The sequence below is a fragment of the Scomber japonicus genome, chromosome 10 (assembly GCF_027409825.1).
Source record: "Scomber japonicus isolate fScoJap1 chromosome 10, fScoJap1.pri, whole genome shotgun sequence".
Classification (NCBI taxonomy): domain Eukaryota; kingdom Metazoa; phylum Chordata; class Actinopteri; order Scombriformes; family Scombridae; genus Scomber; species Scomber japonicus.
The window spans coordinates 34426468-34441419 of record NC_070587.1 but is presented as its reverse complement, the minus strand read 5'-3'; the positions used below and the strand labels follow the sequence as shown (position 1 = coordinate 34441419).

Sequence of the window (14952 nt, the reverse complement as noted above, 5' to 3'; positions counted from 1 at the left end):
GTACATTCAAGTTAGCAACAAATGATTTTTTGACAAAGATGGAAAGAAGCTATCTTAAAGAGAAATGGGTCAGCCCTGTTTGACTCCACATTTGATAACTCCTGGTAACGAACCTTAACCATTTTTATTATCGTAGAGAAGTCATTGTTGCTTCATTACAATAAAATGTCTCCGTGTGATGCAGAGAGACTTCTTCCAAGCACAATACCAAGCAGCTAACGTGTTAACAGCTTCAGATAGTGTGTCTTTCTTTGGTTCCGCTTGTTGTAACCAGACCATGATGGTTGTAGGTATCTGGAGATGGTGGGAGAGCAAAAAGGTGGTACCTGGTAATGGGTTTTTACCACTTCAGGTCTTTTGACTAGACAGTCAGACAGAGATAATTAGTTTGGTTGAACAGTTGAAATAGAAAAAGCTGAAACCAGCAGTGGCAGGTTCCCTCCAGCAGGTGGTGATCTCTCCTCAGTTCAGATCATGTTAAACCTGTTGGTCATAGTTTTAGATTTAATCACACTTTAAACATCACTGTGTTGTTCGGTGGAAATTATACATATTTGTAATAATAATAATAATAATAATGATAATAGTATATTAAAATTTATCTAAATAAATCAAAAACACTGATATGGTTTGTTGTGGAAGGTCATGACAATTTAATTAAAAAAACATTTATATATTTGTGGTGGTGATTTCTTCCTTTTTTCTGGATCTGGTTTCCATAAAAACTGAAGCTTTGATTTGGAAAAAAAAGCAGTGAATATTATTTGCAGTTCTATCACACTTTCTAAAAATATTCAGATCATTTACTTAAGTAAAAAAAAAAAAAAATACAATAGAACAGTGTAAAAATACTCCATTACAAGTAAAAGTACTGCAGTATTATAGTGATGTAGTATGCAGTATTACAGTAAAAGTACTGCAGTATTATAGTGATGTAGTATGCAGTATTACAGTAAAAGTACTGCAGTATTATAGTGATGTAGTACTGCAGTATTACAGTAAAAGTACTGCAGTATTATGAGTGATGTAGTATGCAGTATTACAGTAAAAGTAGTGATATATTATTATATATGACATCATTAGATTATTAATAGTGAAGCATCAGTGTTAGAGCAGCATGTTACTGTTGTAGCTGCTGGAGGTGGAGCTAGTTTACACTACTTTATATACTGTTAGCTAGTTTATACTACTTTATATACGGTTAGCTAGTTTACACTACTTTATATACAGTTAGCTAGTTTATACTATTTTATATAGTTAGCTAGTTTACACGACTTTATATACAGTTAGCTAGTTTATACTACTTTATATACAGTTAGCTAGTTTAGTCTGCCAAGGAACTGGACAAAGATGTAGTGCACCAGCAGTCCTCACCAGTTGGTTGGGGGTTGGGGGGTTGATGACCCTAGATGCCTTCATTGCCTCCATGGTCACACAAAGTACATTGACCTACTCTGTGAGTTCACTACCATCCAGTTCAGAGAATGAACAGCAGCCTCAAAGTTAACTGGAACTGCATGCACTACATTAAGTTATACAGGAAGGGTGTGTCTCCCTCACTGTTGTCCACAGTTACAGCAATAACTGGGGGAATCTGCACATCTCCCATCCGAGAGAAACTAGAAGTCCTCACATTCCTGTCTTGCATCATCATGATAGAGAATGGGGACTTTGTCAATTTCAAACCCTTTAAAGACTCTGGTGTAAAACATCAAACCATGCCACTGAGTCAAAGCACATCAAATCAGTAATGTTGATCGGAGTCCAACACATCAACTCCCATCGTCCAAAGACCTTCCTATCAAGTTCGAAGCTAGAACGTTAGGTTATGGGATAAAAATGCACAAAATGACCAGTGACTTCATCTATATTCTCTTATGTATTTATATATATTTATGCATTCAGCGAATATTTCATTTCACCAGGTTATGTTTTTATATATTCTAAAATACTAGATTTGCTCAAACAGTCTCAGATCATAGTGCATCCTGTTGTGAAGGTAATTTGGGCTCCTCAAACCTTTTCATTGGGATAATTTACTAATATTTAAGTGATGAATGCTCTTTGTTCTATGGTTCCTTAAAGAGACAGATGGGACTCATAAACTAGAGTTGAATGCTTAAGATCCAGTCTACAACGAAGGACTCACTGTTCTTTACAGAATTGGCTGTAGCCATATGAGCCACAGTTGAGTTGGGGGGGAAAAAGTGTGTCTGGGAAGGAATGCCCAACAAATAAAGTTGATGTAAAGCCTCATATGGCACCACAACAGCTGGGAACCCTCAAAGGTATGCTGTATATCTCCTTAGACGGAATGTCATCTGAAACCAACAAATTAAAACTGCGTAGAAGCATTCAAGCCAGACAGGTGATGCAGGTGTATTTGTGCACACCTGTGACGTAGCACACTTTTGTATTGTATTTGATACAATCATAGTGAATGTTCAAACTATTTTGTTGTTCATATCACAGGGCACAAATTACAATAATCATCAAACAAGACTGATTCTTAACCTGTTTTCCCCCTCTCTTTTCAAGAGTGCTTCAGTAGATGGTTGGAGGCTCAGGATATGGAGAAGACAGAGATGGAAAAGAGGGTAAAGCTGGTATGGTACTACCTGTGACAAAAAATCCAGGACCTTGTTAAAAAAGAAAAGAAAGAATGTCAGGAAAAATTGTAGGTTTATTACTACAGTGCAAGAAGCAGCTCACATGCCAGAACAGTCACAAACACCACCAGATTAACACAGTGTGAAGGAGACAGAAGTACCTCAGGAAGTTCAGCAGAGGGGGAGCCTGATCTGGAGCCACCAAATGAACAAACTGTCGTGTGCCACGACCCAGGTGAATGTTCACTTATAACAGTTTAGATCAACCCTCATATCAGCCATTGATTCCTGGAGACAACGCTGTGTTCCAGTGTGTACCTTATCCTATGTCAAGCACTGGGATGCCAAGTCTCGTCCTACTGGACACCAACTATGTGCCAAGGCCAGTAGTCTGGACTTGCACATAGTTACAACTTGATGTATGATAGCCAAGATACTTAACAAACTAGGCACTAATGATTTCCCCTGAATGAAATTTGTGACTGTGAGTTAACTTGTTATTGTAGCTCTAGATGTCACGAGACATCTTTAAAAAGTAGGGGAGAGTGTAGAGGGAGGGAAAAAAGCCTCTTATTAGAAGTTACAAGAAACTAACACCCCCCTTATTTTTTTATGTCATTACATTTAAAAACACATATAATTAGTTACTTTCTAAGTGAGACTCCCAAACATTACATATTGTTGTTATTCCATTTTGTGACCATAGGTGGCACTATGATAGCAGGTTCAGTAAGAAACCTGTAACTCAAGCCCATGTTACTCCACAGGAGCCAAGTACCCCTGACTGCAGACCAGAGACACAATAAAGTGGCGCTTGAAGTAGCCGCACACTGCTGAAACCGTGTTTGGTGCTTACTGCTCCACTGGTATGTAAAATAATGTGAAAAACAACTTAAAATTGGTCAGCATACTGCCTAGACGTTGGAAGAACATTTGGTCACATGTTGAGTTTTAAAAGTGTTCAAACACCGGGTTTGGACCAAGTTTATGCATATGTTGCTCTAGATAATGCAGGTTCATATAACTGACAGACTTGTGTCAGGGACAGATGAAATACATCTAGGCATGTTGCTATGGTAATGTAATGCTTTTGTTGATTATTTCAGTGCATTTAAATTAGTTTGATCATTTTTATGTATTTGTCAATGCAGCCACAGTATGTGCTTTAACTGTTTTATTATTTATATGTATTTGTGGTTAATAAGGTCATTAATTAGCCAGTTGAATGTAAAATGAGATAATTAATAAGATAAATAAAACACAAGACAACACAAGGACTAGACAGTATAAATATATATGGAGTTAAAACAGATACAGACATGTGTTCCAATGTTTCCAAAAACAAGAAGAGTATTTTGTGTCACCTTGTGTAGGCTGAGCTAATGCCATCATAACCTCAATTTTTTTGGTTAATTTAACCAAACCATGATTCTGTACATTAACTTCCTTAACACAGCATTAAAGTTAGGGACATTGTTAAAAACAATCATGTGACTAGAACTCATCTACCTTGGAAGTTTAATCAGAATTATAAATTCATCATTGAATGCAACCTGAAGCTTCTACGTTTTTGCTTTGCTGTAATTGGACCAAAGATGGGCTGTATAGAGTGGAGTACAATATGCTTTAAAAAGAGCTGTCTTTACATCATCTGTTCACATGTTAAACTTGTATGCCAGCATGTTTGTACATACATTTTGTAACATTGATGCTGCACATCATTATCATTATCATCATCATCATCATCATCATACAGGTCAGCCCTAACGATGTACTCTCTACATTTAATGTGATGTTTCTTAATTCTTAAAAATAAACATATCCAGTTTGTAACATTATGCTAGCTATGCCAGCTCATTTATTGTTCACTTCATTTCAACATTTCCTTTTCTTCTTCACAATTTCCTGGTGTTTTCCTACTATCACCAATGGTTACACTGTCACCTAGTGGCAATTTATGGAAACACCTATCATTACATTCTGATCTTCCTTGGTTGTAACAATCATGACAACTTTCTTTTTAGAATTGAATTTGATGTCATACTGCATACCATAATTTGAGCAGATTTTGAGCATTTGTTGTAATCCAGCACTGTAAGGAGATACAAAGACTAAGTCATCAGCATACACCAGATGATTAGTAAGATTACTCCCTACTACACAGCCAGTCCTGCACTCTTTGAAGGTGAAACTGAGGTTTATTGTGTTTCATAATGAGTTTATTTCTTTATGTGAAACAAAAACCTGACAAACAAAACTTGACAGCGTTGTTGACAATGTAAACTTACATGAAAATGTTCTGATGTCTTCATGGAGAATATTTGACATTCATTTACAAAGATGTTGGTGAACACTTGCCATCAATGATCTTTTCAAATCTAGCATCAGACAGAATCTTTTCCCACTGTGTGTGTTCTCATGTGTCTAGTCAAATGGGTAGTATATCTGAACTTTTCCCCACAAGTTTTGCAATTGTACGGCTTCTCATCTGTATGGAGACTCATGTGTCGTTTTAATTTGCTCCTCTCAGAAAATCTTTTCCCACAGGTATCACATGGGTACGGCTTCTCACCTGTGTGTGTTCTCATGTGCAATTTTAAGTTGGTTATATTAGAGAATATTTTCCCACAGGTGTTACATGTATATGGCTATATATATATTAATTCGTGCCATCAAGTCTTTTGGTTAGTAGTAACATCATGGATAATAATAATAATCCCAGAACCTGATGTTGAGCTATGGAACTGAATAAGAACAAAATATAGAAATCAGAAGTTATGTCTCATAATGCAACAAGAGTGGAGTTCATAGTTACAGATTCACACAGACAGGTCAGATGATCCAGAGAGAGGCTGAAATTGGTGTAACCATTCCTGAATTGAGAATTAAAAACAGACATAGAGTTTTATGGACACTTTGGTGGGTAGAGGACAACAACTCAGTCATATGCACATATTCATCCGCAGCTTTAACTACATGAGAAATCAAATGCAAGTCCATATCTGATATGTTGACAGAGATTAATCAAACACAAGGCTCCCGCAATGTTGACTGAACATCAGTGCTGTTGACGGGGTTGCATGCAATGTTCATTGGGTGGCAATGCAGGTGGACTGAATCTGTGATGTACTTTTTGGATGGTGGGTGTCTGGTTACTGGGAAGGTGGTGTACAGTTTGGTTAGGGTTTTGAATGAAACAGCTCTCCAGAGAAGCCAGATCCCCAAGAAGAAGTAATTATTTCCCATCTGAGGTTACAGGACTTCATCAAACACTATAAAGAAGAAAAAACGGAAGAACAAAACAAGCGGAACTACACAACCATATGATTCTGCAGTCGGAAGCTTTAAAGTGTAACATCAGAACTGGAGTAAACGTCTGCCGTTTTGTAGTTTGCTTGGAAGAAGTCTCTCTGCATTACACGGAGATATTTTATTGTAAAGAAGCAACAATGACTTCAGGTCAGCGTTTGAGAGAGTTAATCAACGAGCGACTAACTGCTGCTGCTGAAGAAATATTCCGACATTTTCAAACAACTATCTCAGAGTACGAAGAAGAGATCAACCGTCAGCGCAGACTGCTGGATATCGTTTGGAAACCTGAAATAAAGTTACACAGAACAGGTCTGTAAAACTCTAATTATTATGAAATAAACTACAACAGTCAGCTTTATATACCACCGCAGTGATTCAAATGAATAGCTTTTGTTATTTGCTCGGGTTTCTACGACACTGAAGTCAGTTTCTGTTTGGGCGTTAAGGGGAAAGTTAAGGGAAACATAAATAATGATATTTAGCGGTTGATACTATTTCTGTAACATTTACATTTGAAAAAAGTCTCAGACGTTGTAGTAAAAGGTGCTGTTTAAACCACTTTCACAATAGAGAAACCTTTAATTTTCTTATGAAACCATAAAAAAGTCGATTTCATATCTCTCCATCCAGACACATTGAACCAGGTCTAAATCAAAATTCAAGTTCTTCATGAATTACTTCCGTAGTTGACAGTTGGCCTACAGGAGCGTATAATATCATTCTCCACAAACATATCTGACAGATGATTAGGCCTGGGTGTATAGGGCTGCATGGTCATGTTACCTTGTTTAATGCTAGCTGCTAGTCTGACATGTACCCACTTCCTTCATTTTAAAAAGCCTTTTACGTTATTTTTCTTGCACGTATGACCAGTGTACAGTATCTCACACAGTCCCTTCAGGCAGTTGAACGTTTTTAAATCCTATTCACCATTGTAATATATTACAATTCAGGAACATGTCTTACTTATTGACTGCAGGAAACAGACTACACCACAGATTTATTAGTGGGTTAGGTACGCAGAGACTTTGCTGGCCAACCATAAAACACCAGCACAGTGGCAGTTTCATATTAAAGCCACACATTGGCATCAAAACCAATTTATTACATGTATGACATCATGAATAATGCAATTTCTCTACCCAGACACACTAGACTAGCTCTAGATTGAAGTTTAACTTCTTTATTATTACTTACTGCTTGCATAAATGGAAGTAAAATGTCACTTTCCACAGTGCAACGTATATAACAAATGAGGCACCACTGAAAGCCAGTAGAACATAACTAAAAACATAAATAAGGTCTTACTTACAATATGGGATAGGTGTTGTGTGTCAATTATAATATTTAGGAACTATACAGAATGATACAGAATTGTACAAAATGTGTCCAAAAATTGTGTTGTGTCTATAAAGGACCATTAAGTAAGTCATTAATCAATGCTTATAAAGCCTCTATAAAGGATGTCTTATCAGAAAGTGGTACACGAGTTTCTCTTCATTCTTTCCTCTTTGTCCTTCCAGAGCTCCCACAGCAGCATGTCTGTAAGGAGGAGGAGGAGGTTCTCACTGACCAGCAGCTCTGTGACCAGGAGAGGAACTCAAGTCTGGACCAAGAGGAACTAGAGCCTCCACAGATTCAAGAGGAACAAGAGGAACCAGAGCCTTCAGAAATTAAAGAGGACCAAGAGGAATCAGAGCCTCCACAAATTAAAGAGGACCAAGAGGAACCAGAGCCTCCACAGATTAAAGAGGAACAAGAGGAACCAGAGCCTTCAGAAATTAAAGAGGAACAAGAGGAACCAGAGCCTCCACAGATTAAAGAGGAACAGGAGGAACCCTGCACCAGTCTGGAGAGAGAACAGCTGGTACTGAAGGAGGAGACAGAAACGTTGATGTGGACTCCTACTTGTGAGGAAAGTAAAGATCAGACTCTGGACTTGAGTCCTGATGAAACTCAGTTGGCAGCAGAGGAAGAGCAGGTTGTCAGCATGTCAGTACAAACAGTTAAAACCTCTAAGAAACCTGAACCAGACAGTGACGAGCAGCTCCTCTCTCACAACTCTAATAATCTCCAAGATCACAAAGAAGGCAAACATGAAGACTCAGGATCAACAAGAAAAGCAGAACCAAAACCACAGAGGGGACATCATAGTAGAGAAATTCACAACATTGAATACAAGTCTACCACTTTAAAGATTCAGAGTAATACTTTTACAGGGAAACAGTGTTTCAAATGTGACACTTGTGGCAAATCATTTGCACGCAAGTGCAATTTTAACAGACATCTGAGAGTCCATACAGGTGAGAAGCCGTACCCATGTAACACCTGTGAGAAAAGATTCTCTAGGGTGGGAACATTAAAACGTCATTTGAGAACACACACAGGAGAGAAGCCGTATACATGTAACACCTGTGGGAAAATATTCTCTAGGGTGGGAACATTAAATTATCATTTGAGAACACACACTGGTGAGAAGCCGTACTCCTGCAGCACCTGTGGGAGAAGATTTCGCGAAATGAAAGCAGTCATCAGACACATAAGAACACACACAGGTGAGAGGCCATACCCATGTAACACTTGTGGGAAAACATTCTCTCAGTTGTGCAAATTAAAAGCGCACATTAGAATCCACACAGGTGAGAAACCGCACCCATGTAACACTTGTGGGAGAAAATTCTATGTGCTCTCAGCATTAAAACGACACATGGGAATCCACACAGGTGAGAAGCCATATCCATGTGACACTTGTGGGAAGAAATTCACTGAGCTAGGAAAATTAAAAGTGCACATTATGACACACACAGGTGAGACCGTATGCATGTGACACTTGTGAGAAAAGATTCCCTGAGCTATGGGCATTAAGACGACACATGAGAATACACACAAGTGAGAAGTCGTACAATTGCAAAACTTGTGGGAGAGAGTTCAGATATACTCATCACTTGAAGATGCACATGAGAAAACACATGGAAAAAGATTCTGTCTGATGCCATATATGAAAAAACTCACAAGAATTCATTCAGATGAGAAACTACATTATTGCAGAACCTCCAGGAGAGCGTTCAGACTTTGTGATGACTTTACAATCTACATGAGAAGAACCTGCTGCCACAAAGAAAAGATTCTGTTATCTGCAGGATTCAGCTGTGAATATGGATAAAACACGTATAAACGTATAATGGCAGCATGTGCCAACAAAGACAATCCATAAACAATCAAGCTGAACGTCCTGTAGGCAAATGGTTACCAACATCTTTGTAAATGAATGTAAAATATTCTGCCTGAAGAGGAGGTCAGACTATTTTCATGCAAGTTGTACATTGTCAACAACAACACTATCAACTTTTGTTTTTCAGATATTAAAATCTTCCTTAACAACGAATGCACAACAGTGGCTATCATACTTAAAGTGGTAAATGTTATGAATCCAATAGACAAAGATCTACATCTATGAAGTTATCTTTTTCATGTTTTTTGTCCTTTACATTAAACTTCCTGCCTTCCTTCCACATGTCCTTCCTCTCTCCTTCTCTCTTTCTTTCCTTCCTCCATCCCCCTTTCTTCTTTCCTTCTTTCCTCCCTCCCTCCTACCTTCTTTCCTTCGTCCTTCCTTCATGCCTTCCTTCTTTCCTCTGTCCTTCTTTCCTCCCTCCCTCCTACCTTCCATGACAAGTCCATAAATAATGTCCTTTTGGGAGAAGCTTTGAAGATGAGGAATCGTTGGGAATATCCATTCATGAACATCCAGCCAAATTTGGCTGTCGACTAGAGGCCTTAGAGAAAGAATGAATTATTTCCAGAATTTTGGGGACTTCTAGTAAAACAGTTGTATCATCTGCTAGTTGGCTAATAATTACTGGCCTACCAAGTACATTCAAGTTAGCAACAAATGATTTTTTGACAAAGATGGAAAGAAGCTATCTTAAAGAGAAATGGGTCAGCCCTGTTTGACTCCACATTTGATAACTCCTGGTAACGAACCTTAACCATTTTTATTATCGTAGAGAAGTCATTGTTGCTTCATTACAATAAAATGTCTCCGTGTGATGCAGAGAGACTTCTTCCAAGCACAATACCAAGCAGCTAACGTGTTAACAGCTTCAGATAGTGTGTCTTTCTTTGGTTCCGCTTGTTGTAACCAGACCATGATGGTTGTAGGTATGTGGAGATGGTGGGAGAGCAAAAAGGTGGTACCTGGTAATGGGTTTTTACCACTTCAGGTCTTTTGACTAGACAGTCAGACAGAGATAATTAGTTTGGTTGAACAGTTGAAATAGAAAAAGCTGAAACCAGCAGTGGCAGGTTTCCTCCAGCAGGTGGTGATCTCTCCTCAGTTCAGATCATGTTAAACCTGTTGGTCATAGTTTTAGATTTAATCACAATTTAAACATCACTGTGTTGTTCGGTGGAAATTATACATATTTGTAATGTTAATAATAATAATAATGATAATAGTATATTAAAATTAATCTAAATAAATCAAAAACACTCATATGGTTTGTTGTGGAAGGTCATAACAATTTAATTAAAAAAAACTTATATATTTGTGGTGGTGATTTCTTCCTTTTTTCTGGTTCTGGTTTCCATAAAAACTGAAGCTTTGATTTGGAAAAAAGCAGTGAACATTATTTGCAGTTCTATCACACTTTCTAAAAATATTCAGATCATTTACTTAAGTAAAAAAAAAAAAAATACAATAGAACAGTGTAAAAATACTCCATTACAAGTAAAAGTACTGCAGTATTATAGTGATGTAGTATGCAGTATTACAGTAAAAGTACTGCAGTATTATGAGTGATGTAGTATGCAGTATTACAGTAAAAGTACTGCAGTATTATAGTGATGTAGTATGCAGTATTACAGTAAAAGTACTGCAGTATTATGAGTGATGTAGTATGCAGTATTACAGTAAAAATACTGCAGTATTATAGTGATGTAGTATGCAGTATTACAGTAAAAGTACTGCAGTATTATGAGTGATGTAGTATGCAGTATTACAGTAAAAGTACTGCAGTATTATAGTAATGTAGTATCCAATATTACAGTAAAAGTAGTGATATATTATTATATATGACATCATTAGATTATTAATAGTGAAGCATCAGTGTTAGAGCAGCATGTTGCTGTTGTAGCTGCTGGAGGTGGAGCTAGTTTATACTACTTTATATACGGTTAGCTAGTTTATACTACTTTATATACGGTTAGCTAGTTTATACTACTTTATATAGTTAGCTAGTTTACACTACTTTATATACAGTTAGCTAGTTTATACTACTTTATATACAGTTAGCTAGTTTATACTACTTTATATACAGTTAGCTAGTTTATACTACTATATATATTTAGCTAGTTTATACTACTTTATATACAGTTAGCTAGTTTACACTACTTTATATAGTTAGCTAGTTTACACTACTTTATATACAGTTAGCTAGTTTACGCTACTTTATATACAGTTAGCTAGTTTACACTACTTTATATACAGTTAGCTAGTTTATACTACTTTATATAGTTAGCTAGTTTACACTACTTTATATACAGTTAGCTAGTTTATACTACTTTATATACAGTTAGCTAGTTTATACTACTTTATATACAGTTAGCTAGTTTATACTACTATATATATTTAGCTAGTTTATACTACTTTATATACAGTTAGCTAGTTTACACTACTTTATATAGTTAGCTAGTTTACACTACTTTATATACAGTTAGCTAGTTTACGCTACTTTATATACAGTTAGCTAGTTTACACTACTTTATATACAGTTAGCTAGTTTATACTACTTTATATACAGTTAGCTAGTTTATACTACTTTATATACAGTTAGCTAGTTTACACTACTTTATATACAGTAAGCTAGTTTACACTACTTTATATACAGTTAGCTAGTTTATACTACTTTGTATACAATTAGCTAGTTTAGTCTGCCAAGGAACTGGACACAGATGTAGTGCACCAGCTGTCCTCACCAGGTGGGTGGGGGTTGGGGGGGTTGATGACCCTAGATGCCTTCATTGCCTCCATGGTCACACAAAGTACATTGACCTACCCTCACCTATTTGACAGGGCCACTTTCTTTGTCACTGGAGTAGACATCAGGGAGTGTATGAAGCTTAGGAAGACTGAGCTGAGACTCTGTGAGTTCACTGCCATCCAGTTCAGAGAATGAACAGCAGCCTCAAAGTTAACTGGAACTGCATGCACTACATTAAGTTATACAGGAAGGGTGTGTCTCCCTCACTGTTGTCCACAGTTACAGCAATAACTGGGGGAATCTGCACATCTCCAATCCGAGAGAAACTAGAAGTCCTCACATTCCTGTCTTGCATCATCATGATAGAGAATGGGGACTTTGTCAATTTCAAGCCCTTTCAAGACTCTGGTGTAAAACATCAAACCATGCCACTGAGTCAAAGCACATCAAATCAGTAATGTTGATCGGAGTCCAACGCATCAACTCCCATCGTCCAAAGACCTTCCTATCAAGTTCGAAGCTAGAACGTTAGGTTATGGGATAAAAATGCACAAAATGACCAGTGACTTCATCTATATTCTCTTATGTATTTATATATATTTATGCATTCAGCGAATACTTCATTTCACCAGGTTATGTTTTTATATATTCAAAAATACTAGATTTGCTCAAACAGTCTCAGATCATAGTGCATCCTGTTGTGAAGGTAATTTGGGCTCCTCAAACCTTTTCATTGGGATAATTTACTAATATTTAAGTGATGAATGCTCTTTGTTCTATGGTTCCTTAAAGAGACAGATTGGACTCATAAACTAGAGTTGAATGCTTATCTTACATTTTTAATTTGACTATTGTAGCAAAAAAGATCCCAGACCTTTACAAAACAGCCCCTTTGCTTAAAGGCACAGTCAGCATGATGAAGTAAATGACTTTCTAAACATTCATGTCTCGTTTAAATGTTACAGAAGTAAGTAAATGATCACATGAGACTATTTTTATCTAAACACCTATAATTGCACTGGTCCAATGAATAAGGCCACGTCTCATACTGATGTCTTCAGTTGTTTTTATTCTTATATCTTATCCTCTCAAGACACCAAGAAAACTATAAAAATAACACAAAACGTCAAAAAATATCCCTCTCATCATCCACAGTCTTCCCCCACTACACAGGCCCAAGCATGGCAATAAAAAGCACACTAAATGTCTACACAAAATATGACAATAATTGAAACCACAAAACAAAGCAGTTACCGTGTGCACCTGTTGAACCATGCAAATCACTTTCTGGCTGTATGTCTTCTCTGTAGCCACATTGTCGTTCTCTGTTTATATCTCTTCTCACCCATAATGCAACACACCTCCCCAAACACTGGCCCATTGACCTATGACCTTAACTTTCAGAATAAAAGATGAAATTATTCTCCAAAACAAAATAAATACAGAGATGAAATCTGTCTCCCACACAGTTACAACACCCTTTTAAAAAAACCTTATATATATATATATATATATATATGTGTGTGTGGATTTAGATCTGGACCCAACTGTGATGGCTACATCAAAAGTTATGGCCGACACTTCTTGTTAATTAGACAAGTTGGGCTTTTGATACAGTTAATCCTCTTAAATCTATTGGATTCATGGCTGGATCTGCAATCTAGCCAAGTGCACAGGGGCCCTTGAGCAGAAAGGGGCACTCAACAAAGAGAGATTTTTTGCCTGGCTGCATAGAAAAACAACTCAGGGTTTGACTCATTCTCTTGACGTTGATAATTAAAGTTGCTGATGGAAACCTACTATGTCCAAAGTAAAATATGGATTTACAAGGTTCACACCTGAGACCAGCGTCATCCAATCAGAATAAAATAAAAGTTGTTTCGAAGGCAGTTAAGTCTCATGATTGGCTGTTTTATTTGTCAGTTTGATGGCTGGGCAAGTGATGATTGCTTAGCAGGCCACAATGCACTGTGGGAAGGTTGTATCAAGGAGTGTTTGGGGGGAAAGGATTATGTAGCAGAACATAGACAGTGCCGGCGGTAACCAAAAAATGTCCTGCAAATAAGAGCTTCAGTGCCCAGTTTGTCCTGGGGGGTTTAATCCAGTCTTGATTGGATTTGATGATGAAGGTTCAAAAATAAATTTTAAAAAAATGGTCATCACCAAACTTGCTGCTGCATTAAGCCAGACCAAGAAAGCCAAGTAGCATGACTTACTAAACCAACCATAGACAGTCCAACCTTACATTCATTAGTCAGATACATGAAAAGACAGTTTCTGTGCATTAAACTCCATTCTTACAGAAAACAATATCCTGGAGGTATTTCAGTCAGACTTTGAAACAAACTACAACACTGAAGCTGCTTGTATTAAAATAATCAGTGACCTTAGACCAGAGGTGTCAAACTCATTTTCATTCAAGAGCAACATACAGAACAATCTGATCTGATGAGGGCCAGATCATTAAAAAGATGGAAGGAAGGAAGGAAGGAAGAAAGGAAGGAAATAAGAAGGGAAGAAGGAAAGAAAGGCAGAAAGTGAAGGAAGGAAGGAAGAACAGAAGGATGGAAGGAAGGGAAGAAGGAAAGGAGGACAGACGGAAGGAAGGAAGGAAGGAAGGGAGGGAGGCAGGGAGGGAGGAAGGAAGGAAGGAAGGACAGGAGGAAGGCAGGAAGGTAGGAAGGACAGATGGAAGGAAGGAAGGGAGGAAAAAAGAAAAGTATAAGGAAAGAAGGAAGGAACTAAGAGAGGAAAAAAGAAAAGTAGGAAGGACAGATGGAAGGAAGGGAGGGAGGGAGGAAAAAAGAAAAGTAGGAAGGACAGATGGAAGGAAGGGAGGGAGGGAGGAAAAAAGAAAAGTAGGAAGGAAGGAAGGAAGGAACAAAGAAAGGAAAAAGGGATGGTAGGGAAGAAAAAAGGAAGGAAGGACAGATGGAAGAAAGTTGGCCGGATTGCTCCCCTCAGCGGGCCGCTTCTGCCCCACGGGCCGCATGTTTGACACCCCTGCCTTAGACCAAACTAACATACAGTACTTGTGTAAATGTATTTGC

General features: G+C 37.6%; 1 protein-coding gene across 1 annotated transcript; it reads left to right on the top strand.

The window, feature by feature from the left end:
- Positions 1-2257: 2257 nt before the first annotated feature.
- LOC128366946 (zinc finger protein 771-like) lies at positions 2258-8911 on the top strand. The gene is made up of 5 exons (XM_053327708.1): positions 2258-2288; positions 2539-2611; positions 3316-3383; positions 7445-8712; positions 8795-8911. Exons 1-5 carry the CDS (start codon positions 2258-2260, stop codon positions 8909-8911), a joined length of 1557 nt encoding a protein of 518 aa, XP_053183683.1.
- The last annotated feature ends 6041 nt before the right edge of the window (positions 8912-14952 follow it).

What these genes read in the sequence shown, in the direction of transcription:
- LOC128366946 (XM_053327708.1), top strand. Translation starts at nt 2,258, where the DNA reads ATGGCACCACAACAGCTGGGAACCCTCAAAG. An exon ending in AAGAGGGTAAAGCTGGTATG is followed by an intron (nt 2,612 to 3,315) that starts GTACTACCTGTG and finishes TTGTGACCATAG; the next exon opens with GTGGCACTATGATAGCAGGT. An exon ending in TGTTACTCCACAGGAGCCAA is followed by an intron (nt 3,384 to 7,444) that starts GTACCCCTGACT and finishes TTGTCCTTCCAG; the next exon opens with AGCTCCCACAGCAGCATGTC.